The 27,621-nt window shown below is 34.9% G+C and overlaps 1 protein-coding gene and 1 pseudogene across 1 annotated transcript; one reads left to right on the top strand and one right to left on the bottom strand.

The window, feature by feature from the left end:
* Positions 1–145: 145 nt before the first annotated feature.
* On the top strand, positions 146–25,517 carry LOC125660805 (uncharacterized). Its single transcript, XM_056146750.1, has 10 exons — positions 146–383; positions 5,938–6,150; positions 6,421–6,678; positions 6,857–6,994; positions 7,921–8,055; positions 17,648–17,785; positions 20,528–20,662; positions 21,484–21,621; positions 24,518–24,556; positions 24,637–25,517. The coding sequence occupies exons 1-10, from the start codon at positions 326–328 to the stop codon at positions 24,921–24,923; spliced, it is 1,539 nt and encodes a 512-aa protein (XP_056002725.1). The 5' UTR covers positions 146–325; the 3' UTR covers positions 24,924–25,517.
* Positions 13,459–15,430, bottom strand: LOC125660824 (uncharacterized; annotated as a pseudogene).
* Positions 25,518–27,621: the final 2,104 nt, after the last annotated feature.

Raw genomic sequence — 27,621 nt, 5'->3', positions numbered from 1 at the left:
ATATATATATATATATATCAGAAATATTGAATATATTTCAGAAGCATTTTTTAAAATCCATTTTAAAACACGACCTCCTTCCTGTTGATAAATCTTAATTTAGTATTATTTCTGAAGCAGTGTTCCTGATACTTAGATATGTTTATTGACAATATCGGATCGCTTTATTGACTTAATGTTTTATGTAAAACGCAATGTTTTAGAGACGGAGAATTTCATTACCCTGTTATCTCCAGCACGTTAAGGTACATTACGTTAAACACACAGCTTTGAGATCCAAACCAGGAAGCTAGAATTGTTTAATATCTGACACGGATGTCTGAAAATGTGGATGCTGAAACACATGTGGGTGCTGTTATTTGCGATGAATTGTGAATGTTTTGGTAAGCCCTCTCAATATCTCTATTTCTCCATTTCTCTCCCTTCATTTGGTGAACGAAACGATAATATAGCAGTAAATGCTATTTTTTCTTTCACTTTTCTTTGTTTCTGCTTTTGTTTTGTTTTGTTGTTTTTAATTGAATTTGGGTTTTGTTTTTGTGTTGTTTTTTTTTTTTTTTTTTTTTTGTGCGAGGATTCCTGTTTTCTGTATTTCATTTGTATTTGCCAAGACCAAACAGTGATATTTTTGCAAAAACAAATTAAAACCTTCGACGACAGAGTTTATTTCCAATTTAATAAATTATTTATAATAAAACAATTAGACCTATGAACAATCTTTCTAAAATCATGTTTTAAGTAATCAGTGTCTAGCCATATAGTATACAATGTAAAACTTATACCGGGCTGTAGAGACCCTCGAGGACTAACAGTCCACCAGCAGAGGCCTCGACCCAGGGGTCATAATGTAAAACTTATACGGTACCAATTTTGATGCACCAGATGCACATTTCGACAAATAATGTCTCTTCAGTGATGCTCAACCGAAATCTTTGAAATCCGAAATAACTATGAAGTTTTAGAGCTAAATATAGCCAAAAGCAGCGTGCCAAAAAAGTGGAGCCAAATTCGTCCAAGAATAAGAGCTATGCATGAGGGAGATAATCCTTAATTTTTAAATGAATTTCTAAATTTTGTAACAGCAATTAAATATACATCCGTATTTTCCAGCTAGTAACGAAGTACTTAGCTACTGGACTGTAGATACCCTCGGGGACTAACAGTCCACCAGCAGAGGCCTCAACCCAGGGGTCATAATGTAAAACTTATACGGTACCAATGTATTCTTGAATTATATCATCATATTTATTAAATACTCACCACTATCAATGATCTTTTTTTAATATTCATAAATCGAAGAAATACGTGTTGTCTTACTTGTACATTACCTGTATATTTCTCTGAGATGAGCTATTTTACTCTACCCGTAATATGTTTATATACTGCAATGTGATTACTGCACCTCAATGACTTCCTAGCTAGACTCGACCATGCACACCACCTATAGTAAAGTATAGGGAATGTGTATTTTTCGAAAATATTATATTATATTTATTCTGATAAATCGACAACACATACTTAATTTGTAATTGGACAGAACTTTGTAACAAGCATGCGACACACTCCACTCGTGCCAATCAGGATGTCTCCAATGAGAATGTTATCAGAATCAAATAGTGCTTCCTGTTTTGAATGATTGACTGGTCAGATGTTGTGCAGTTTATAAAAATCAAGAATCTGATCAGAAAGTACAATTTATATATGGTTTCATATCAAACATGAATACTATCCAAATATAAAATACCTCTGGGCGAAAATACGGATATTATTTGCGCTATCCTAAATAGACAATTAATGACGCACAATTACGCAATATAGGGGATATTCAGTTGAAAATAAAATGTAGTTTTCGGAATATGTCGTCTGTTCGAGAATCACATAATTAATTAAGGTAACTTTGTGTGTACATAATTAGAGGAACAATATATAGATGGAGAGATACATAGAGTCATACTTCTATGCACTGTTTACCTCTGGTATCTTCCACATCAGTAACATTAATGCTTTTTCAAAAATGATATTAGTTTGGGCTTGGACATAAAAATAATTAATTGTAAATTACTAAAGGCATGGCATATCAGATATTTCAAACAATGCATGAAATCCCTACCTCAAACAGCTCAGAGAAAAGTGTTTAAGTTACGTTTTATCAAATGTAAGTCCAATCCAAGATCAAAGTTACGACGTCAAAATCAAGACGGAAAGTTTTCAGGCAAACTACAAGATCAAGATTACAAGGTCAAACATCTTGGAGTCTAATAAAGTTTTTGACATAAAGAATCTTAATACAAAGTATGAAAACGCTGCGATAAATAGTTCAGAAGATATTGTCCAGGTTAGATTTCCTTAAGGGTAGGTCAAACTCCATGATGAAGGTCACATGTTCCCATCCATTCGTAGCAAAAGACATATATCAGAACCAATATATCTATCTATCTATCTTTTATCTATATCATATATATAACATAGCTTTAACAACTTTATTGTTATTTCGGATTTAAAACATTTCCATTGAGCATCACTGGAGAAACATTTTTTGTCGAAATGCGCATCTGGTGGATCAAAATTGGTACCGTAAAAGTTATATAAATGTTTCTTCATTGATGCTCAATGGATATGTTATATATATATATATATATATATATATATATATATATATATATATATATATATATAAAGCACTTTAATCCAACAACACTCAACTCCAAAGTGTTGGATCTAATAGTAGATACGAGGTCATAAAAAGCACTAAACTGGCCAACGACACAAACAACAGTGAATTGTCAAATTTTACGGACAACCTGTCTTGATGTTTCATGTCAACGGACTTCTCTATTGCCACATATCACACTCAATAATTTCAATATGTAGACGCTTTGTTTCTTATCAGCTTTTGTAGTTTAGGTGTAGTTTTAGTTTCCTTTTCTATTTCGTTTTCTTTTCTATGTAAATATTCCATCGTCCTGAGGAAGGGACAGGTTCTCCTGCAAATTTGTAGATAGATAGATAGATGGACATTTATTTATGAATTTTGAAGGATTTTAAAACGCAGATCCGTATTATGTCGTTCTTTTGTCAAGTAGGGTTTATCATACTCTGATGAATTAAGTGACACTACCCAATCCTTTTATTGATATAAAGTTTTGTAAGAGACAGAGGAATTCCTTTAGCCCGCTATTTCCGCCGTGATAAGGTGTATGACACTGAACATACATCAATTATATCCAAATCAGGAAGTTTAAATCGTTTAATTTCTTGCACAAATGTCTTAACATGGGGGTGTTGAACCGGGTGTGGCTGGTAATATACGCGACGAATTGTGAAAGTTTTGGTAAGGTCGCTCTCCCTATCTATCGTTTTGTCTCTCTATCCCATTCGATTTAATTTCGACTAGCGTAATGGAAACGATTACTAAAACGGTTGTCCGAGAGAATAATCTTAAAACAAAACAGGTTATTTTATTTATTTTTTTGGCCAAGAAGCAAAAGGTCAACTTGAGGCATTGTTTATAATACTGCAAATTTTACTATGTTTTCAAATATGATGATTAACCAAAAAAATGTTTACTTGTCACATTATATACCAAGAAACAGATACGTATAGTATACAGCTGTTGTCTGGAATAGAGAGCAACATTCGATCTGCTGGACTGGAGTGCAAACTGTTTTCCATGGCGGAGACTGTTCTGTTTTACACATATCAAAATACATTCATATCCATGAATCACCTGATGTGATTGATCAATATTTGAATATGTATCTATATTTGTAAAAACTCATTAACAGAAAGGTGAAGATGATGAATTGATTTTAAATCGTTTGAAATTAGTATTTTACGAGTTCAATAAATAATGAAACTCAATACGTAAATGATTCTTTTGGTAATTACATCAAATCAGAATGTTATAGATATGCTCACAATCATTACAAAATGTATTGTTTCTTTCCTGGGGGATACAAGTAACTTACTCTGATTTTTCCTTCTTCTGACAAATTGTGTACGTTGTGGCCTACATAGATGAAAGGGGGGGGGGGGATTATAAATTATTTCCAAGGCAAAATTTGACAGCAGGCAATTGAGAAATATAAGTAAATTTAAGAAATGAAATGTGCAGCGTGAATAAATTGTCGAAATTTTAATCAATTGTTGTCAGTCATTCGCCAGAATTACCTCATCAATATGTACTTGTAATGTTTATCATTGATGATACCAAGCTTGTGAGAGTTTTCATACTATTTCTTCAATCCATAAACTTTAAAAATCATTGGGGGTTTGCTTGCGTACATGCTCCTCTTTTTTTTCCGTTCGCGCATACTCATAATGTCGACCAAATATTTGCAAGATTTCTAGCGAAGGAGTAGTCCCGCGAATGTTTTGTAATATTTTCACTAAAGTTTTGCTTTCTTACTGCCTCTATTTTCAAGCATTGTTTGAATTTCATTCTCGGTTACTGGTATAAAACACAGTAGTTCTTGGCATACTGATTTTGACTGCGGATTACTCCGTTTACCTGATCAGGATATAGGGCTCACGGCGGGTGTGACCGGTCGACAGGGGATACTTACTCCTCCTAGGCACCTGATCCCACCTCTGGTGTGTCCAGGGGTCCGTGTTTGCCCAACTATCTATTTTGTATTGCTTGTAGGAGTTATGAGATTGATCACTGTTCGTTATCTTCATCTTTCATCTATCATCGTTTTATAATCAGTCATCAAACTGATATCTTCCTTTTTTCACCAAAAAAAAAAATTCTTACAGAGGTCAAGCGAATAGGCATATAATTACATCTAATACTGGTATCACTAGGGCAGAATATAAACAATTTGAACAACCATGCAGCACCTCATGGGTGATACATGATTCATTGGATGTTCCAATACAAATAGGAGATGTCAATGAAAAAATAACAATTAGAAATGATGAGAAGTTTAGAGTGCATTGATAAGGGTAACAATAACCAAGAAAAGTTCATGATAACATAAACCTGCTGATGAGTTTTACTTTTGGGGGTGCAATAAAATCGTTATGTGTATAAAAACAATACATTAGAGACAGAGGGTGAATTTATAGAAAGTCTAAAATAAATAGAGAATATTAGTTATAGTTTGAATACCTGTAATATTGTGAGCTTTACAAAACGTACAACGTAAGCGTTATCAAATTAAGATTTTACTGGGAATCTTACACATTTTACTAATATTTGGAAAATCAACAGAAAATACATTTGATCAATGCTTATTCTATTGCATATTTCATTGATATTAACGGCAAACTGACAACTCAACTGTATGACAAATGGGATGATTTCAGCTTCTCCATCGTCAACTACCCATATGTGTGTAGCAATATTTCATTATCACATGCATATGGTGTTTCTATATCTCAACTGATTCGATATGCAAGAGTGTGTTCTGCGTATAGTCAGTTCTTAGATTGATGTAAGCTACTGACAAACAAGTTGATGGTAGAGGGGTTTCAACAGTCTCGATTAAAGTCAGTATTTCGCAAATTATATGGACGTTATGACGATCTACTTGGTCAATACAACCTCGCATTGGGTCAAATGCTGTCTGGCTTATTTGATACCGATTGTTAGGCCGTTCTTGGCACACTGATGTTAACTACGGATAACTCCGTTTACCTGATCAGGATATAGGGCTCATGGCGGGTGTGACCGGTCGACAGGGGACGCTTACTCCCTCTCTGCACCTGATCCCACCTCTGGTGTGTCCAGGGGTCTGTATTTGCCCAACTATCAATTTTGTATTGCTTATAGGAGTTATTAGATTGATCACTGTTCGTTATCTTCAGCTTGCATATCCGAGTAAATCAAAGATATTTTCATGAATTATATCAACACAATTGAAGTCAGAGTATGTTAAATTCCGTAAAATCCGGATATGATGAGTAACGGAATATTGAGTTTATATTTTCTAGTTGATCTTGTTGATGAATTTGGAGGCAACACGACGATGAGCGGGCCTCCTTTTTATGATTACGTGGCTTCCAATGCAATTAATGGAGATACAGGCGCCCAGAAACCATGCGCCGTCATGGACGTCTCAGGGGGATATCAAAGTGTCTGGTGGAAAGTGTGGCTACAGAGGAAGTCCAACGTTGCTGAAATAAAGATCCATTTTCAACCAGCTAGTAATGTTTTCACTATACCTGTAAATGGGAAACTACGTTAAAAGCAGAATGCAACACACAAGCAGGAAATTGAAATAAATAATAATTGTTGTTTAACACCCACTACCCCACGCTTGAGGTTTTAACCGTGTGGAAAATGAGGCATATGTTGTAAATACAGTGTGAAATCAACTTCTCTTTCAGTTCCCTCACTTTTTTGTCGAAATACTATGCTACCTGTCTGAAACATGACTTGGCTAATTTCATAATATCTAAAATTATTTGTTTCAGCGATATATCGGTCAACAGGATTTTCAATATATGTTTTTGACAATGAATCCTTTATACCCCCTGATGGTGTGACAGGACGTCTAGTGTACCAACAAGATCCACTTACTGGGTGTCCACTACAGCATATGACTATTATTGTGAACAGGACAACACACGGCATCGCTTTCTATAACACTAAACAAAGGGTCCTACAATCCAACTGTAACGGCAAAAGTAAAGATAAACATTTGGTAGAGATCTGTGAAGTCAATGTACTGGGTACGATTGCTAATCTCTCTGTCTCTCTTTTTATTTCAAATATAAAATGTTTTGATTACTACTTCATTTACACATACTATGACAATCTTAGATACGTAATATGCGATTACTTGATCATTTCATAGACTAGATATTCTATAAACTTTAACTTGAATATGATAACGCTGTTGACTGTTAGGTTGTGGTGCCACGCGATACAGTGAAAATTGTTCTCATGTATGTGACAGAAGATGTTTCAACCAACACTGTGACGCCTATAATGGTGAATGTATATATGGATGCAGTGAATCACATCGTGCTGGACCACATTGTACAGGTATTGTCAGAATTATTTACCCTATATAATTTGTGAGCATTGGTAGACATGAATCTGTACTATATTTATTCAGAAAAGTTTTCAAAACAAAAATACATGTTGTCAAAGACATTAAGGGATAAAGTATTATACATAATGATATAAGTTCATGAATGGAAACTGCTCTCCGAATCTTCTACACAAAACCTGTATATGTTTCTAGATGTGTTTGTTTTCAAATGTGGATAATTGAATACGTTAAATTTAACAAGCTGCAAACATCACTAGATAATTTAATGCACAAATCCAGTATGAAATTCACAGGAAATAGCAACAACAATATCACATCGCCACGCGTGTCATACACCATAGAAGTTCGAATTGATGTAAATTATCCCATTGAAACAATGAAAACTGACTTTGGCAATCACCTTTACACATTCTGACAATGTCATAAATAAGACATGCTTTCAATGGAGTAGGCCATAAATATAAAAGATGCTGAAAAGCACAGGAAGCTGCGAGTCATGACAACACTAAATAACTCTATAACAATGTTTCCAATGCGCAATAATAATCATAACTCCTGATCAGATAAAACAGAAACATTACCAAAAAAAAATGCAATTATGAAACACGCAGATGTTTACCTGACCCCATCCCTGGTATACCCAGGGGTCCGTATTTGCCAAACTTTTTATTTTGTATTCATTTTTGGAATTACAGAATTTATCAGCATTCGGTATATTCGCCTTCCATTACATAACCACAGTTCACCGTGCTGTGTATCATGCCAGCGTGCATTTAAAGAAATAAAAACAATTCAACATTTCACCAAGTTTTGATCATATTGTTTTTAACTTTGAAAATATGTAACATCCTAAAGATTACAAAACATATGTAAAATGATTTGAATTCGCCACCCTCAATTTTGTATCTTATTATAGACTGTCAAAAGGGATACTATGGAGTAAACTGTACACATAAATGTGGTCACTGTATCGACAAACACGACTGTGATACGACAACTGGCGTCTGCTTAAAGGGATGTCTGTCGCACTGGAACGGGCCGAAATGTGATGGTTAGTGTTGCAATTATTTACATTTGTTGATATAAAGACGTTACATATGCATTTAACATTGTGCTTCCCATATATACCTGTAGCAATCAGCTGTGTTCGATCGCTGGTGCCCAGATAGCTCAGTTGGTAGAGTAAATGACTAGAGATTCAGGAGACCAGGGTTCGAATTTCGGTCTGGTCGGATGTTTCCCCTTCTTGTTATAGTAAGTACCGTAGACTAAGATCTGAGTTGATGTCTGCAAGTATGAAGGTATTTAAAGAGGAGTGAACGTAGCAGTCAGTCGCGTTACATTTTCTCCATTCCCGATACACACCATTGTAATCCACTGCTGTAATGTTCTTGATTTCATTTGAAAATTCCACATTCTTACTGTTTGCTAATGTTTGGTAGTTTTTTCGACTGCATTCTCTTATATGTATGCTCGTTCGTAATTTGTGCTGACGGATATTACGGAAAAAACTGTTCATTGCGTTGTGGTCATTGTAAAAACAACATGACCTGCAGCCAAGATGGATTATGTCCTGATAACTGTTCCGACGATGGACATTGGAAATATCCAACATGTCATGGTAAATATAGGAGATCCAATGATCGTTTGGTATGAATTGTAGCGAACGAGGTGTGTGATTTCCATCCCTGATGGGGTAGAATAAAATGTCTACCATAACTACCCTAAAGGGATTAAAAAACCCAACTCAGCAGCACTCATGTATATGGAAACATGTAAAACATTGCATTGCTGAGACCAGAAAGCAGCATACTTGTCAACATGTTTCACACTTAGGCAGGATACGAGATAGTCTAAATTCCTTTATTCTCAATACCTATCAATAGTCATGGTGTAAAAGAAATATGTACAGTTTTTCAGGAAAATTAATGTACTAGTACGTTAGAAAATGTCCGGATAAACAGACAGACAATAGACGCAATGGTTTCATTATACAGATCGAGGCGTACTACACGCTTCGTTATCGATTAGAATCGTTCCGTTTCGTTCCCACATCACACATTTCCGTTCAATTCATACAGTGTTCAGTCATCAGACTAAATTGCTGCGTTCTCAGATCGATTCGTTCTGTTCTCATTTAAAACCGCGTTGGTTCCATCAAACTGTATGTTTCCGCATCTAATTCGGAACTCTCCTAGCATGATTGAATCGTTTATATCAACACACTGCTCAGTTAGGGACAAAGAAGTTATTTTTTGGATGAATAGGATAACATCAATGTGTCATAGTCAATGTTTATTCAGGATCGGATTGCAACTGGGTTTCAAATAGGGCTGGGACGATTCAGGGTTACCTCGATTCGGTTCGGTTTCGATTCAGAACAGTACGGTTCGGTTATTTTCGATTCGGTTCATGTTAGGTCCAATTTATCTAATGACACCACAAAAATTAACAATTTTAATGAGTAGCATATTTGATTTGATTTTATTCAGGTTATATAACTATGTGTCGTCATTTGTAAGCATCATATCTATTCATAATGCTATTTTATAACTTTGATAGAAAAAAGAAAACACTGACAGTCTATCAAATTTTGTTATATTAATGTGCTGCATAAGTTTTGGTTTGCACAAATTTATTGTGAATCTAAAATGTATATGATATTGTTTTCATTGGTATGCAAACATTCAACAATTTTATCAATTGAGAGTCTTTGAAAATATCTCCTTTATTGATTTATACTTCTCTCATATGTGTCATTACCTACGATGTTGATTTCACTCCACCACTGACAGAAAATGCTATATGTCATGTAAAGATAAACTGCAATAATCTTACGGACCATATTCTGTTGGTATCTGATTGGTGAAAATTCTAACTCTCAACACAGTAGTGATTTAAGTCTCTGTTGCATAAAAAACCACGTTTTCAACATCACTCGGACGCCATATTTGTTGTTTTAGTGTAAGTAAAATCTAAACCGAACCGAACCGAAATCCGGAATTTGTAATCGGTGCATCGAATCGAATGTTATGAATCGCTGTGCACCGAAATTTTCGGTGCACCGCACAGCCCTAGTTTCAAAAGAAGCAAAACGTCAAATTACATGCGCATTGTAAGTGCGTTTAAGTCTTAAATTGAAAAAAAAACCACATATTGACAACATTGTTGGAAAAGAGGAATTATTCAGTTGTTTAATCGTTTACCTGGGCATGATATAGGACTCATGGTTGATGTGAACGGTCGACAAATGATGCCTACTACTCCTATGCACACGATCCCACATCTGGTACAACCAGGGTAAGTGTTTGTCAAACTATCTATTTTGTATTGCTTATAGGAGTTGTGAGATTTGTCACTGTTCGTTATCTTCACCTTGCATTCATCATTTTTATCCATCCTTTATTTTGGCAAGAAAAAAGAAATATATCTAAAATCATACGCGTGGATAAATCTCAATTAAGTAAACATTTATATCAGAGACTGTTCGTTATGGTCAGCTGTCCTCCAGTTGTTGTTTTCAAGTGGGAGTGTGAATTGAGAAGCTATGAATAACAAATACAAAATTGTTTTACTATACGAATGAATTGACACGAGGTCCAAGACCATGTACAATTAGCCTTCTTGGTATATATCTCTGGGTCGTTAAGTATAAAACAACTACTTACATGAGCTGTATATTACATGGATACCATTACATATCTGTATCGTCAATTTGTTCAATGCGAGCACAGTCCCTTAATAAATTAAGAAAATACCCAGCGTGACCTGTTCATAAACGTTATTTAATTATTTCTTTAAAACAACAGTTACGTGTATTTTGTTTTATGTTAAATCATTTTGAAAATATAACTTGCATCATGATAAATCATAAATGTCATTCACATTGTGCATGGACATCAATATTGACTATATTATTTACTGGGAACCTTTCACATCTTTTAAAGCATACTACCAGACCAGTAGAACGGTGTACGAACGTTGAATGACTTGGGAACGAACAGTTTTGATTGGGACACGAACGGTTAAGGTTTGAACGGAAATATTCGCAGCAAGAACGAAGCGCATTCTATCGACAACGGGACGCTTTAAGATGGAGAATGAACAGCTTAAGACGGGAACGAACGGTTTGGCTTTGATTTCAAATCCCGCATTTCGATCGATTCTTTCTATGCCGAGACATTGGGATCAAGAAAGATGAGAAATAGAGAATGAATGAAAGTTTTTCAAACGATTTATTTGAAAATGTTACCGTTTTAAAATAAAAAGAAATGGGGAATGAAAATGAAATAAAACATGAGATAGAGTTATTTATGCGGAACTTAAGCTCAGAAACAATAATTACCTGTGTAACGTTATTGATACAGACAGTTATTTAAGAATAATTCTGCTGGGACCTGTTCAGGTTTTTTAACGCCGTGTTATCTCGGAGACACTACTAAATAAGATAGCATTAATTGAAACCTGTGTGTCCGTTCACTTGTATATGGAAATGGTTTTGTGTGCAAATGTTTGACTAGTCGTAAGGTCCTCCTGCAAATTTATAACATCATGGTTTAATTTTGTACCTAGTCAAGGTACTCCTGACGAGTATGCCTATTTTTATTAAGCCATGTTATCAATTGAATATGATATACAAAAATGCTGAACGAAGGCGGGAGTTCGGGGCTGAGTTTTACTAAACTTTGTAAGTTCAAGATTTCATTGTAACCTTAACTTACGATAAAAATCCCTCTTATCAAACTTCATAACTTAAGTTACGTTCAGAAATCATCGTAACTCCACGACAGCCTATTGGCTATCTAAATTTGATATTTTTTTCGTAAGTTATTTGTTAACTAAATAAAAATGGCTGCTCTCATGCTATTCGATGTTCCAGAGCATTTTGAGACAAAATGAAAACTAACCTTTGCGTTTTCGTTGACATTTTAGCGACAGAAGCGAAGTTCTCACACTGTGACAAATATAGAACTCATTGAACGCTAGGCTATACGTTTCCAAAAACACGTATTCAGTTCACTGTGGACATATCCCAAATTTTCACATCTAAGAATATTCTTTGGGATACCACAGCCATATTTTCACACGGGTTTCAAATCGAGTTCAATCTCCACACAATAAATAATGACATGTGACGTCATATTCTATGTTTTGACATCATAATGCAAATGATGAAGTGGCCGATCTAATATTGAAGATTGAAGAAATTGTTATGTGCAATATATATTACAAACTGCATCTAAAACCAAAGTTTCTCTCTCTCTCTCTCTCTCTCTCTCTCTCTCTCTCTCTCTCTCTCTCTCTATCCGTGTGTGTTACTGTTTAACTTTTTTTAACGTGACGATGTCATTTTTTTGTAAATTTCACATACAAAATAACATATATATATTAATATACGTGACCCTTCCCCGGACCCAATTTGTGTGCCTGCATGCCAAAAATCAGCCATACAAACTCTGTATATAAAATTCTACTGAGGCTTTTAAATGAGTCTCAATATATCCTTATAAAAATGAGGGGAGGGATCCTAATATGGTTGGTCTACATATAGCAAAATATTTATATTTTTTATACGCAAATGCTGTAATATAATTTATTCATTGTATTAGATCTTCGGATTTTTTACAATATGGTGTTGTTCTAATTTCTTTGAAAAATACTCCAACGCTACACTGGGATTATTTTACATTTATAAAATTTCAGGATTATCACAGCCGGACTTGCTATTAAACAGAGATTTGGACTACTTTTTCCTATATACCGATTCAACAATAATGTGTAGGCGAGGGTCCGAACGACCGTCCCCCGAGCTTGAAATATTGAATTTACATGTAATATGTGACTGCGACTGCGAAAAAGGGCCCAGATGAGTAAAAAATCGAAATTTATTTTTTTGCTTCTTTATAACCAGAATACTTTGAATAATAAATACAGAAAAAATCATTTAAATATCTCTAACAATAAAGAAGATATAGTCCTATATATACAACACATCCAGTAAGATTCATAACGTCATCAAGCGTTCTGACGCATTTACAACTATCAGTCAATACTGAAACAGTCATTTCTTTATTTAAGCTTTAAATATTTATTAATCCCTGCTTAAAACTGTCAGATAAGATCAAATAAACTATTGTATAAAACATATTTCTGAGTTATTATGACAATGGAATTCATAAGGCTGACTATAATTTAAGGAGACTGTTGTCAACAAATGAACAATACAATCATTTTCAACTATCTAAGATTTCTTAAATTACTAGTAGCCCATTGGACATTTTCATACATTGAAATTCACTTGCAATCAGTCAATTATTGATTTCATTCAAAATTAGTTAAACCAGTTAAAAATCACCAAATTTTTTTTCAGGAGGTAGAAAAGGTTTCTAAAATGACCATGACTACATTGCCTCTTTAATACTTCATTTTAGACCTCAATGAAGAAGACAAAAACTGCAGTTTTCATTTGAAATAGTAAGATAAGCAGAAACATTTATTTGCACAAAAACAAGCAATGAATGTTTAAAACAAGTAAACAATGAACATTTGAATAAGAATTACATGCAAGTTACATCCAAATTGAAATTATATAGTCATCCCTACAAGATGTTTACATGTAGACAAAATATCATATTCCAGTAAAAATGAGCACAGCTAAAAATTTACAAATCTGTACAAGTATCAACTGCAAAACAAACATCACAAAATAGACAACTATGTAAAATAAATAATTAATATCAATAGATGAATACATGCTTGCATCAAATTGCACTTTCATTAACAGTATATACTGCTTATATCACACATTACATGTATAATAAATTATCTAAGGAGTAAAGATTTCCTTTTCCCCATGTGCGATGTGGCAGCGGAAGAATCGACTGTCACCTCCTTTTTAGGTACCACTGGTTTCGGACATGATGTGTCTTTCGCAGTAGGGGACCGACAATGTTCACGGATTTCCTCAAATAGATACCATTGTCTCCTAGGCTCAAAACCAGGTGCTAGAATATCTTGGGGCAGAGGATCATCTATGGAGGGAAGGATGTTCCGATCTTTCAAGAGATTCACACATAGAGGGACAGAATTGCAGACCTCCTTACATTCCACAACACCAGGAGTATCAGCATTCACTCGGAAATTATGATAACCTTTAATATTTTTCATAGGTTTAAAATAACGCTGTAGGTATGACTTCCAATCACTAAATTTCACAGGTTTTTGTGGATCGGACACAAGCTGAGGAATGTTATGCCCTCGCCGGGATGAATGACGGACTGTTTCTGCAATCTCATTCATTGTTTCAGCAGTGGATGAACGCCACTTCACTTTCCATACTCCAAAATGCCAGTCTGGATCAAACTTGGTGTGTCCTGCGACCATCATGGAATATTCCACAATCATATGGAGTCCTAATTTAAAGAAGTTACAATCCTAAATTTTCTATCATACTTTCATTACATTTTACTGTACTTCATGTCACTTTAACAAGTCCTACATATGAGGTGGTTGCCCTTACTCAAGATAACAATAATCAGAGATTAGTAGTTAAATGAACATGAATAATTCAATAGTAATTAAATTGAAAGAACAAAATATACTTTTAATAGTTAATACATATATATGAAACTTACCAACAAGAACTCTCCATAGTCCATACCATAAGACAAAATTGTTTTTGTTTTGTCCACTGCAATTGTCAAAATGTATGGAGGCTATTTTCTCTCCATGGCCATGGTGCTGAAAGAAGTGGTGAGCCATACTAATGACAGAATTTGCACCCTTCCCAGTGTTCTCAGCTTCATCAATCAAATAGAACACTTGCCTTCCTACAAAAATTAGAACAACTTAAGTGAAATAATCATAAAACTGCAACTTGAATAATGTTTAAACACGCAACATCATTCATGAGGGGTAAAATTTAGAATATGACAATATATTGCTTAGAAATCCAAAAATGAAGTAAGATTTTATACAAAGATATCAAATATATTTAATAAAATTTTAATTTACTGTAAATAGATTTCATATCAAACAGCTGACTGAATTGATTTGTAACTGATTCCTAGTTTATTTAAATATTTTACTGTTTCTTCAAATAAGAGTTCATACAACACATGAAATAAGTACATGAAGTATGTAACAATATGTCAAGTACATATTCACACATTGTTTCTATGGTGTCTGATAATTTGCACAGTTTGTGTTTATTGTATTATTCAAAGAACTTAATAATATAATTAAAAATATGTTTTATTTGGAAATGTATATACCTGAACCCTCGCAACACACACGAAACACATTACACTTCCTTGGTGTCTTGAAAAATATGGGTCCCACTTGCTGGGCATGATGAGGGAAATGGACCTGTTGTGCATAATCCCAAGAATAATGCATGTGCATGTCCACATGTGTATGGTAGTTATAGGTATTTGAAATAATTTTCTTGTAATGTAAATTCAATTAAAAATAGAAAGATGTTATATTTATCCAAAAAATTAATTTTCCCTCATGATTTTTCAATGACCAAAGCCAAATATTGAAAAGGGCTTTATCTACATTGTATTTTTTTTTTTAACATCATGATCATAGAAAACATTTCAAAGTTCAAATTGATATTTTAGAAACTAAAATTTACAACCAGAATGTATCAACTCATGTATTTTCAAACTAAAAAGATGCCCATGACATACATATGTATGTATATTTAGAATATACATGTATATGCCATAAATTAAGTATGTATGCAAATGAAAATTTTCAGTAGAATTTGAATTTACCTGTCTGTTTTGATTCATCTGGTAAGGAAAGGAATGTTTCTTTACTTAGGGTACATTGTTGTCTGTAATAGTCCCTTTGCTGTTTTGCCTCTGATACATGTTGAGTGTAATGGGACAGGATTTCTCTTTTTTCCTCATCATTCATGTTTGAAACCATAGCAAGTTTATGGGAAAAGTCTTGACAAAGTTGACAGAGATCAGTGCATGGTTTCATAATAGTAATGTATGGACATAATTCGTGCCACGTTCTCTGGAAAGTCCTTAGATGTACATTTCTAAAGTTCATGTCTTCTGCTAGTCTCTCATATAGAACATGAATATCTGCAGTTGTTGTGTCTGAAGGAAGAAGAACTTTCTCTGATTTGTAGTTTGGCAATCGACCTGGTAATGGCAGTGCATGGTCACTAGCATACTTGGTAAGGAATGTTTTAATCCGCTCCCAATCACTCATTGTTAGGCTCTTACGTGGTGATTTGCCACTGTTACCATGTTTTCTAGGTAAAAATTCATCTGTATCCAGAGATCTGGCAATTTTATGTAGCTTCTTCCTCTCAACAGCATGTACAAAACAAAACGTTGTACGACACACTTTGTGGCCATTAAAGAAATATTCTTGAAATGGTCTTTCTCGGTTTTTCTCTCTGTGTTTCTTGGCCTGTGTTACAGAACCAGACCGTTTGTGTGCAAATAACTCTGCCTTAATGATAGTGTCAAGTTCCTCTCTAGTACATTGAAGACAGTGATCATGGAATTCACATGCTGATTCAAAGTCAATTTTTGTGCTACATGGCATTCCATAAAACTCCTTACAACTGCAAGTGTCATTTTGAAATTTCGATCGGATTATGTATTCCTTAATGTCCGTACCATTAACTTCATGTGGTACATAAACATCTCCATCATTGTTGTTATTTTCACATTCGGAATCGGAATCATAATTGAAAATATCATCATCACTTGCCTGTGTCTCGCTGTCACTGGATAAGTCACAAAACTTTTTGTCGCGCGCGTCTAAATTTGAAGCGATAAGTTTGGAGAAATATAATTCATCAACACGTTCAATATCTTCTAAGAATTCATAGTCTTGATAAAGAGCAATTTCTGGTGGTATACTTATCGATGTTGCTGTGGAAGTTTGGCTCATTTCGTGACATTTCCCAAGCACTTTCACTTTGGCCGGAAATGTAAACACGTCCGCTTTCATTTGACAGAGTTATTACTCTTTGAAATCGCGGTAAATTCAAATTAGATCGACAAATAAAGTCGTTACAATTTGAATATCGCAAGCAATTACAGATAGGAAATAATACGTGTGCCTTTTTGTAATACATACATCAAATGCAAGGCAAAGAGGAAAAAAATATAACCACGTGTACCGCAACAGTTTTACTTGCGTTTTTTTTTATTGTGAGGCAAACATCTAGAGATTTCTATCGCCGATTTCTCATTATGACGTGCTGCTGCATCTGGGCCCTTTTTCGCAGTCGCATATTATGAAATACTTAAAGAGAAAGTAACAAATGCGATTGTGCAGCGTCAGATCGAAAGTTGCGAATATTTTTACGATGGAAACTTAAGAACACGTTATTAAAACAGAAGTATCGTATCTTAAATTAAAACGTACGGAATTCTTAAGTCAGTATAGTAAAACTCAGCCCAGATCCATATCTAGTGAAATCATACATAGGAAAAACACAGCATAACGTCGAAGGTTTTAACGATGCTCTAAGTTTTGAAGCTTTTTTGTTCATTACGTCGATAATATACTAGAATTTTAGTCCAGTATCTTAGATACACGATACATCAATAAAATGATGGGAAAACATGCATACTTAATTCGATGCTATCGTTTTATCTCTTCAGTAGAATGTGGAATTGGTTTTTACGGAGAAAATTGTACTCAGAAATGTGGACTCTGTGTGGATATAAATGATTGTAATAAAATAACAGGAGTATGCAGTAACGGGTGCCAGTTGCACTGGAATGGTTCTAAATGCGATGGTAAGTGTCCATCTATATAAGATAATTTAATTGCTGTCCACATAGTGCCTTGCAGACGATGATCATTCGAAGAAGAAAACTCTTGTGACTAGAAATTATTTTTATTAAAAAAACAACTGTCTCTCCACCTTCCAAAATTGAAAGTGCTCCAAATGACACCCCTTCCCCTTAATGCACTACATGGTATTGGGGAGAAAGCGTGAGCAAGAACATGCATCATGAACTCCGATGAGCCACATAGAAGTTTTCACATGCTAATTCATATCCTTCACCACTCTTAGATCCTCTATATTTATAGGGAAATAATTTGATCCTCCTGTCCAGACAATATGCACATCTACAAACGGTAATGAAACACTGTAAAAAGTTTCAAGTCTATCCGATAAGCCATGTAGGAGTAAACGCGTTTGTAAGATTTTATGATAGACAGACGGACAGACGGACGGCCGAATAGACGGATGGACAGACGGGCGAAGAGTACAAGAACAAAGTATCCCATCTGATAGTTTTTGTTATCATTTTGTAAATTGTATAGTGGTCATAAATTAAAATGTTGAAATTGAGTATGTATGTTTTCCAATATGTACTGTCAATACAACCTATCATTGGGTCAAATGTTGTCTGACATGTTTCATACCGGTTGTTAGGCCGTTCTTGGCACACTTAATTTGATTACGGATAACTCCGTTTAACTGATCAGGATATAGGGCTCACGGCGGGTGTGACCGGCCAACAAGGGATGCTTACTCCTCCTAGGCACCTGATCCCACCTCTGGTATGTCTAGGGGTCAGTGTTTGCTCAATAATCTACTTTGTATTGCTTATAGACGTTATGAGATTGATCACTGTTCGTTATCTTTACCTTCCATCTTACACATCATAAATCTAGACAGGCTCCTGACAAACAAGTTCAAGTTCAAGATACAAGGGTCTAGACAATTTCTCCAATATTTTACAATATAGTGTGACATGTGACAGGACTGATGTAATATTTTACAGCATAGTTTGACATGTGACAGGACTGATGTAATATTTTACAATATAGTGTGACATGTGACAGGACTGATGTGATATTTTACAGTATAGTGTGCTATGTGACAGGACTGATGTAATATTTTACAATATAGTGTGACCTGTGACAGGACTGATGTAATGTTTTACAATATAGTGTAACCTGTGACAGGACTGATGTAATATTTTACAATATAGTGTGACCTGTGACAGGACTGATGTAATATTTTACAATATAGTGTGACCTGTGACAGGACTGATGTAATATTTTACAATATAGTGTGACCTGTGACACGACTGATGTAATATTTTACAATATAGTGTGACCTGTGACAGGACTGATGAAATATTCTACAGTATAGTGTGCTATGTGACAGGACTGATGTAATATTTTACAATATAGTGTGACCTGTGACAGGACTGATGTAATGTTTTACAATATAGTGTGACCTGTGACAGGACTGATGTAATGTTTTACAATATAGTGTGACCTGTGACAGGACTGATGTAATATTTTACAATATAGTGTGACCTGTGACAGGACTGATGTAATATTTTACAATATAGTGTGACCTGTGACAGGACTGATGTAATATTTTACAATATAGTGTGACCTGTGACAGGACTGATGTAATGTTTTACAATATAGTGTGACCTGTGACAGGACTGATGTAATATTTTACAATATAGTGTGACCTGTGACAGGACTGATGTAATATTTTACAATATAGTGTGACCTGTGACAGGACTGATGTAATATTTTACAATATAGTGTGACCTGTGACACGACTGATGTAATATTTTACAATATAGTGTGACCTGTGACAGGACTGATGAAATATTTTACAGTATAGTGTGCTATGTGACAGGACTGATGTAATATTTTACAATATAGTGTGACCTGTGACAGGACTGATGTAATATGTGTATATTTCTAGCCTGGAGAAGGTAGGTTGGACTTGATTATGTTTCGTCAAGGTGATATTCTTCACTCAAATTTTAACGGCAGTAGCTGAAGGTAGAATACCTCATATATATACATATGCTTAGTGCTTACGAGCTTAACAATGGGTGTTCTTTAACATGTCAACGTCAGTCACGTCATGGGGCCTACATTTTGAAAGTCATATCCGAAAGATCCATGATTCTTACTTCTAAAGAGTAGGCCTTTGGATAAGAGGCAAGCATCACCTATGTATGAAGGTAAAGGCCTCACGGCGATTGTGTCCGGTCGATAAGGGATGCTTACTACTCCAAGTGAACTAATCCCACCTATGGTATAAGATTTGACCACTGATCGTTATCTTAACCTTTCCAATTTTTATTTGAAGATATTATTTCATTATCTATTAGTAAAGTGATATGCAATTTGTGAATGTCCCTTCGCATTATCAACATTTTCCTTGAGCATTTATCAGCAACACTTTTACTCCTCCTAGAAACCTGATCCCACCTCCGGATATAGAGAAAATGGTGGGCAATATCGGACGGAAGACTTATTCTTTACTCGCAGCAAGATCGTGTCTAGTTAATTTTAAAATATTCCGTCTTCAGCGGAAGACCCTTCTATTTTTCTATTGTTTCTTTTTCACTTTTATCATTATTCTTTGGTATGTCCAGAGGTCCATGTTTGCCCAACTCTCTATTTTGCATTGCTTCTTGGAGTTATGAGATTTATCACTGTTTGATATCTTCGCCTTTCATGATTGTATACTGTTAGTGTATTTGTAGTTTGTGCAGATGGCTACTATGGAAAACGCTGTACAGAAATATGTGGCAAATGTAAGGACGGCAGTACGTGCGATAAATCAAATGGGAGTTGCCATTTTGGTTGCAAAGATCACTGGATGCCTCAAAAGTGTCGAGGTAAATATATGATGTAACAGTGATATTGATTGGTTAATTGTCATTCATTAACTACTGTATGTCGTTAATGACCAAATACAAGACAAGAATGTGGCTAATGTCAGAATTAAAATTAATGTTTTGACATCATCGTCTTTTATTTAATTCAATTGCCTGAACACGTGTAAAATGATGGTATGGAGTAAAGATGCAGAATTTGGAACATAAAGATGCATATCAACTGAAGTTGGACAAACATGGACCACTGGATATATCAAAGGTGAAACCAGGTGTCTAAGAGGAGTAGGCACCTCCTCTCGACCGGCCACACCCGTCGTGGGGTCTATAATTTAATGATCTAACCACATAAATCATCATCTACAAGACACTATCACTGTTTCATGTACACAATACCACTCTGAAGTCAGCATTAATTTGTTCAAATGTGAAACTTGACTAATAAAACACATAAGATTGACAGTCACTCCACCACGATATACACAATACCACTTTGTGAAGTCAGCACACATTTTGTCTAGTATGAAGCCAATGGAAAGATAAGTAGATAATTTTATTCTAAGTAAAGTTGATACAATTGATGATGGACTTACTTTTGATTAACTTATTTGTGAATTACCTTTCGTGAAATCAATGCTGATATAGGTACCTGGTACCACCTCTGATGTGTCCAGGGGTTCGTCTTCCCCTACTTGTAATTCGTATGTTTATGAGGTGTATGAGTTTTTCATATTGATCACATTTTGTTATCTTCATTTTTCACATTCATTATCCAAACAAAGCCGTGTGTCCAATCTGGAGTTTACGATGTATTGTTTTAACAGTGTGTATCGCTTACAAGTATGGACCTAACTGTGCCTTTGATTGTGGACATTGTAAAGATGGGCGGTCTTGCTCTACAGACAATGGAAGTTGTATAAACGGTTGCGAAGAGGGGTGGAGAGGCATATCGTGCTTGACGGGTCGGTGAAATATCTCTATTCATTGTCATCTCATCTCAGTAATGTCATTATGCAAGTATGTCATGCTTTCAATTTTTAAAAGTCTTCAAATATTAACTGTGCTAGAAAACTTTCATTAAGGCTGATGTGATTTTGAGTTTTCAAGTGCTAGAATTCTATAAATATATAAGTTTACATTTTGAATAAAGAAGATATTGACTCAACGTCTTAATGTTGAAAATGTTCCACGTACGTAGGATCACAACTCATCATTTTCATTCATATATCGATTTGAAACATCCTTTTGACCTTGCGATAAGACACCACAGAGTCCTTCACATCTGCTTTTTACTTAAATACTTTATTGAAAATTAATATTAAGGACAACTTTAACATTCAACTTTATAAGAGATGGTATGATTTCAGCTTCTCCATCGTCAGCTTTCCATGTTTTCTAACACAATTGCATTATCACCTGTGACTGGTGTTTATAGCTCTCTACTGATTCAATACGCCTTAATTCGTTTTTCCTATGATCGTTTTTTTATCCACGGAGCTACTCACAAAACAAGTTGATGGTGGAGGAAGTTCAACAGTCTATTTGAAAGTCAGCGTTTCGCAAATTTTATGATCGTTATGATGATCTAGTTTGCCAATACAATCTATTTCAAGTCAAATGTCTGACGTTTCATATTGATTATTACGCCGTTCTTGGCAGACTGATTTTGATTGGGGATTACTCCGCTTACCGGATCACGATACGAGGCCGCGGTGTGGGGATGCTTACTGTTCCTAGACACATGTTTCCATCCCTGGTGTATACCCATGGTCCGTGTTTGCCCAAATCCTATTTTTGCATTTCTTAAAGAATTTACGAGATCAACCACAGTTCGTTATCTTCACCTTTCACCCAACTCTGTTTTTAAATACATTGTTGCTTTATATATCTCTGTGCATAAAAAAACAGGAACAGGATGAACTTAGCGAAACGATGTCCGACTCCTGTCGTTTACTTCTAAAAAATAGCACGTAATAAGTTTGTACAACGAAATCTTACATCATATAGTGCTGATTAACTATGCCTTTATCCCAAACTACATGACACCACCGTCAGGCTAAATAACGCGTCATACCACTGCAAAACACCACCGTTGTCTCTACATAAAAACTATGATTATTAGAATATACTATTTTAACTGGAAATATTTAATTTTAGATTACTGAATTTTCCCAATAAACTATGAAACCCTTCCTTCAAAATTACTGCGTGAACCTTTAATTTTGTTTCACATTTGAGGTTAAGTCCGTAAGCTATGATATAAACTTACTTGATTAGTAAACATCACAAAATGGAAATGATAACTTACGTTTTCGATAAACTACCATGAAATTGCAAAAATGAAAGTGAAGTGATGGATCTAAGTCAATTTTCGTCTCTGTTTAAGGACTACTTAAGATAATACGATATGAATTAAACGCGTCGTTCATCAATAATTCATTTTGATCTTACAGAAGAAATAAGTTTTGATAATTCTTGAATGAATAAGATACTGTAAACGTATTATATTTGGCGTGTACGATATTTGGCGGAAATCGTTTTTTCAACAAGTTAGCGTAGATTTGATTTAGCGCATTCCTGAATTACTTTAAACATCTAGATTTACGGATGGCATTTAGCGATGTACTTGATTTAGCGGAAGCTGCGTTCCGCCAAAGGCGCTAAATAGAATACACAACCAAATGTAATACATTTACAGTATGCCTGATCGTTTCTTCAATCTGTGATTTTATTCTTGAATCAGCCGTATGCACATGTCCAGAACGAAGCGAGACAACGTCATACCAATCGCATATTCTCAGGTCTTTCCTGCAAGCCGAGACGATGCGATTTGGTTTACAATATGATCAGCATAAAATTGTGTAGGTTTTCAGTGATATCTATACTTATGATTATTTTGACTAGATACATATTAATCACTTTATGAAGATTTATATATATTTTACTTAAATATATATATATATATATATATATAAATATATATATAGATATAGATATATATATATCTTTCAAAGAAGGAAAACCGCTCCCATGACCAACGATCTGACACATCGATATTTTTGTAATACAGTTTTCATCTGATATTTACAATGTTCTTATATTTTCGTGGTTATAGAAGTCCCTGTTACGATCGCGAATTTTGTAATAATTTATTAAAAACTACTAAAATGTACACACACATGGATCGACACAAAATGCGTTTCTCTTTTTATTTTGAGTGCAGCATGCTTTGTGATGACACTGATCTTAAAAGTGAATAATAAGTAGAAAACTGTCCAATATGCCAGATTTCGAATGGTCCAGGACTGTTCTGAGAAGTTGGCGCCTTAAAACTTAAGCATATAACGGTAATTAGATTGCACACTACCTAACAATGTCTACGAAACCAGGCCACTATTCACGGTATAGCAGTTTTTCAGTTTGCCGTTCATATAATGCACTACGTTTTCGATTATTGCGTTTGAGGAGAAGAAACAACGTGCATTCAAAGCCTTGCCCTTAAATTGTCGCACAGGAAATAAATAGAACATTTGATTTGGAGCGCCAAATGACTTCCTAATAAACAAGTTTTATTTACTGCACAAGATATCAATGAATATAATATAACTGATGCACCATATTATTAAAAAAAATAATAAATTCATTTGAACTACAGATATCATTAATTTAATTCATGTGCATAACAATTCAAACACCCATTTAAAAAGTCCGTCCTCTGTGCTATATCATTTAATTTTGATTCCCCGTGTGTTTGCAGAATTTCATCTAGTAGATAATGAAATGAAGATCAAAACATTATATAAATGTAGAAAATTAATTTTGCATAACATAACCTTAAGTATTGTTCTTTATTTTTAGTATCTCCTGACTCGAGCAGTTTAGGATTTGCCAAATATGGTAAGGCGTCATATTGGATCATTGTTATCAGTATATCATTATCATTATTCTAACTGTTCTATCACATTGTGTAATTTCAGAGGAAGGTTCCCCCAGTGGATTGTACATTCCTATAATCGCTGTTACCTCAACACTACTGGTCATATCCGTATTGGTGAACGTTATTCTAGTTTTCCGCAAACAGAGACGGCAATCCCCAACACATCATGTAAATAACCAACCAGAACAAACTCATACCGAAATGGAGGAAACACGAGAGTACGACAAAATAGGTGTCAGAGATACGGACGACTATCAAGAGCTGTCGCCCACTGTCACTGACCAATCTCCTCAAGACAGAGATTCCCCCTATATCAACTTATCTTGATAAATGGCCCATTTATCCACACAATATTTGTATCTTCTTTAAAGATAACGATAAAGACATATGTTACCTACTTCACCCTCATATCAATTTTGTTTATGGTTTAGTAGAATCAAGTCATGAAGTGTTACCCGGACGGAAGTATATTTTATCGACACAGACATGGTATGTCTAGTGTGACTCCACTGGAACTTAATCTCATTTTGCTAATTTTCATTCTGATCATTGATACATATCCCCAGGGAATTTTAATGAAATTCATAAAATAGGTCGTTTAACTGTATTCAATAGGCGCCAAATTTAGTGAACATTCCTCAAAACACATTGGACAGAAATAAGTAACACTTTGTTGATTGGGGGTTCAGCTTATATAGATGATCCATGATGATTACAGTGAGAGAGAGAGAGAGAGAGAGAGAGAGAGAGAGAGAGAGAGAGAGAGAGAGAAATTTCTGCAAAATGAAGTTCAAAATATTGTTTATTGTTTTTGTTTTGAAATAACGGAGTAAAGGACATTTAGTTTACTGAGGTTGATATAAGATTGTGTGCATCGAATATCAAAATGTCTACATACTTTTCAATAAAATATAACTTCATTTCGTGTTTCCCCACTAGCAGATTTCTCAATTGAAAATTACAGGGTAATGGGGATATATCAACACCCGACACACCTTTAAAGGGCTATGTGCATTTGCGCGAATTTATTGTAACTGTGGATTACGTTTACGCGAAGGAATTTGAGGTAGTATACGCGCATATACCTTTTAATTGCCTGTTGGAAATTCTTAAAGGCAATGGCTAACATAAAATATACCGCGGTAACTTTAATGAACCAACTTATGTAGAAAAAATGAATCTACAATGGAGTTATCATCTCATTCTTCGATCTCCTATAGTTGATCGAAGTTCTTTCGTCGTATTCGGTTACACAATTACCGGACTACCAGTAGGATATTTCATCTAAATCGGTTAAACTATTTCCAGATTAACAGTACGATCTTTCTTGTTAATCGCTTATACTAACACTAATCCTAATACCGGACTACCAGTTCAATATATCCTCTTAATCCTGTCAAGTGAAATTGAAAATGTCTTTCTAAGGTTCAAGCAATTTCATATGGATGGAACTTTCAAATGAGAGGTGAAAATAACGAACAGTAAGCAATCCCATAAGTCATGTAAGCAATACAAAATAGATAGTTAGGTGAATATGAACCCCTGGACACATCAGGGGTGGAATCAGGTATCAACTCTCAACCGGTCACACACTCCGTAAGCACTATATTTTATCAGGTAAGCGGGACTTATCCGTAGTCAAAATCAGTGTTTTAAGACCGGTCTAACAATCTGTATGAAAGACATCATGCAGCATTTGACTTACTGATAAGATGTATTGCAATCTACAACGTTATAACGGCCATATAATTAGCGACATGCTTACTTAAACTGTTGAATTCCCTACACCATCAACTTGTTTGTCAATAGCTTGTCTCCATTTAAAAACTAACCATACGCAGAACAAGCTCTTGAGTATTGAATCAGTTGAAAGATATAAACAGCATATGCAGGGGATAATTGAATATTGCTACCTAAATGTGGGGAGTTGATATCAGGTACCCATGAAGAGTAAGATCCCTTGTCGACAAGTCAACCCCACATGAGTCCTATATCTTGAATCCTTTCTAAAAACAATTTCAGGTACTAGTTGAAATCACAACTAAATACTTAGTTTTGTTCCAATGCACAGAAGTCCCACTACACATGGGAAGAATAGAAAGTATCCCCTCTCCATGAGGACTTCAATTCCATGTTGACCTAACGTTCTCTTTGACACATTGTTGGTTGTGAAAATCTTTTTATCGAGGTATCATCTGAATACACCATGCTGTTTTACCTGTGAATTAAATTAACATGATTAATATAATACAGTAAACCATTGTTGTCTCAAACTCGTTGGGACCAAGAAAAACCTCCAAGATAACCGACTATTCGAGATATCGAGGGTAAAATACTTCAAAGTGATTGGGGTTGTATAAGTACATGAGGTTATATCAGTACATAAGGTCACTATTTCACATTACTCATCCAATGATTTGCATATCCGCAAGTAACAAGAAATGTTTTAGAAACATAGAAAAGGCCCCAGGTGTGGCAATATTAAAAAGGATCAACTTTAAATTCGAAACGTATGTTGCGTGAGTGGAAAAATATGGGTTATCAACTAGGCAGTGGGATATCATTTTTAATAAGTTTTGATCTCTCAAGATATAGTGCAGTCATTCCAAAAACCAATCATTTGAGTAATGACCTTTGACCTTTTGATTTGAAAATCAGTGGGGGCCAATGTACCAAGTTTAACGTCTGCTAACCAAGGGGCTATCGAAATACGGAATGACTAACATCTTATGTCCAGATTAGTTGGACCAATGACCTTGAGACCTAAAAATCAATAGATTATGTACCAATATACCCGTGAACAAATTTTGACATCTGCCAAGCAATGGGTCCACGCAAATTCAGTAAACAAGTTCTTGATATGACCAGTTTAACTGTGGATCTTTCAAAGTTAAAGTCTATATATAGATATTACCTATTACAAAACGACTAGCAGAACCACGACATGTTTAATTCATGATCATCTTTATTCAAATGAGATTGCTACAAGTAACCATATGTTTCCCCGCAAAAATGTCAAAGTACA

Source organism: Ostrea edulis, chromosome 8, assembly GCF_947568905.1.
Source record: "Ostrea edulis chromosome 8, xbOstEdul1.1, whole genome shotgun sequence".
NCBI classification, from domain to species: Eukaryota; Metazoa; Mollusca; class Bivalvia; order Ostreida; family Ostreidae; genus Ostrea; species Ostrea edulis.
This window is presented reverse-complemented; position numbering and strand designations above follow the sequence as displayed.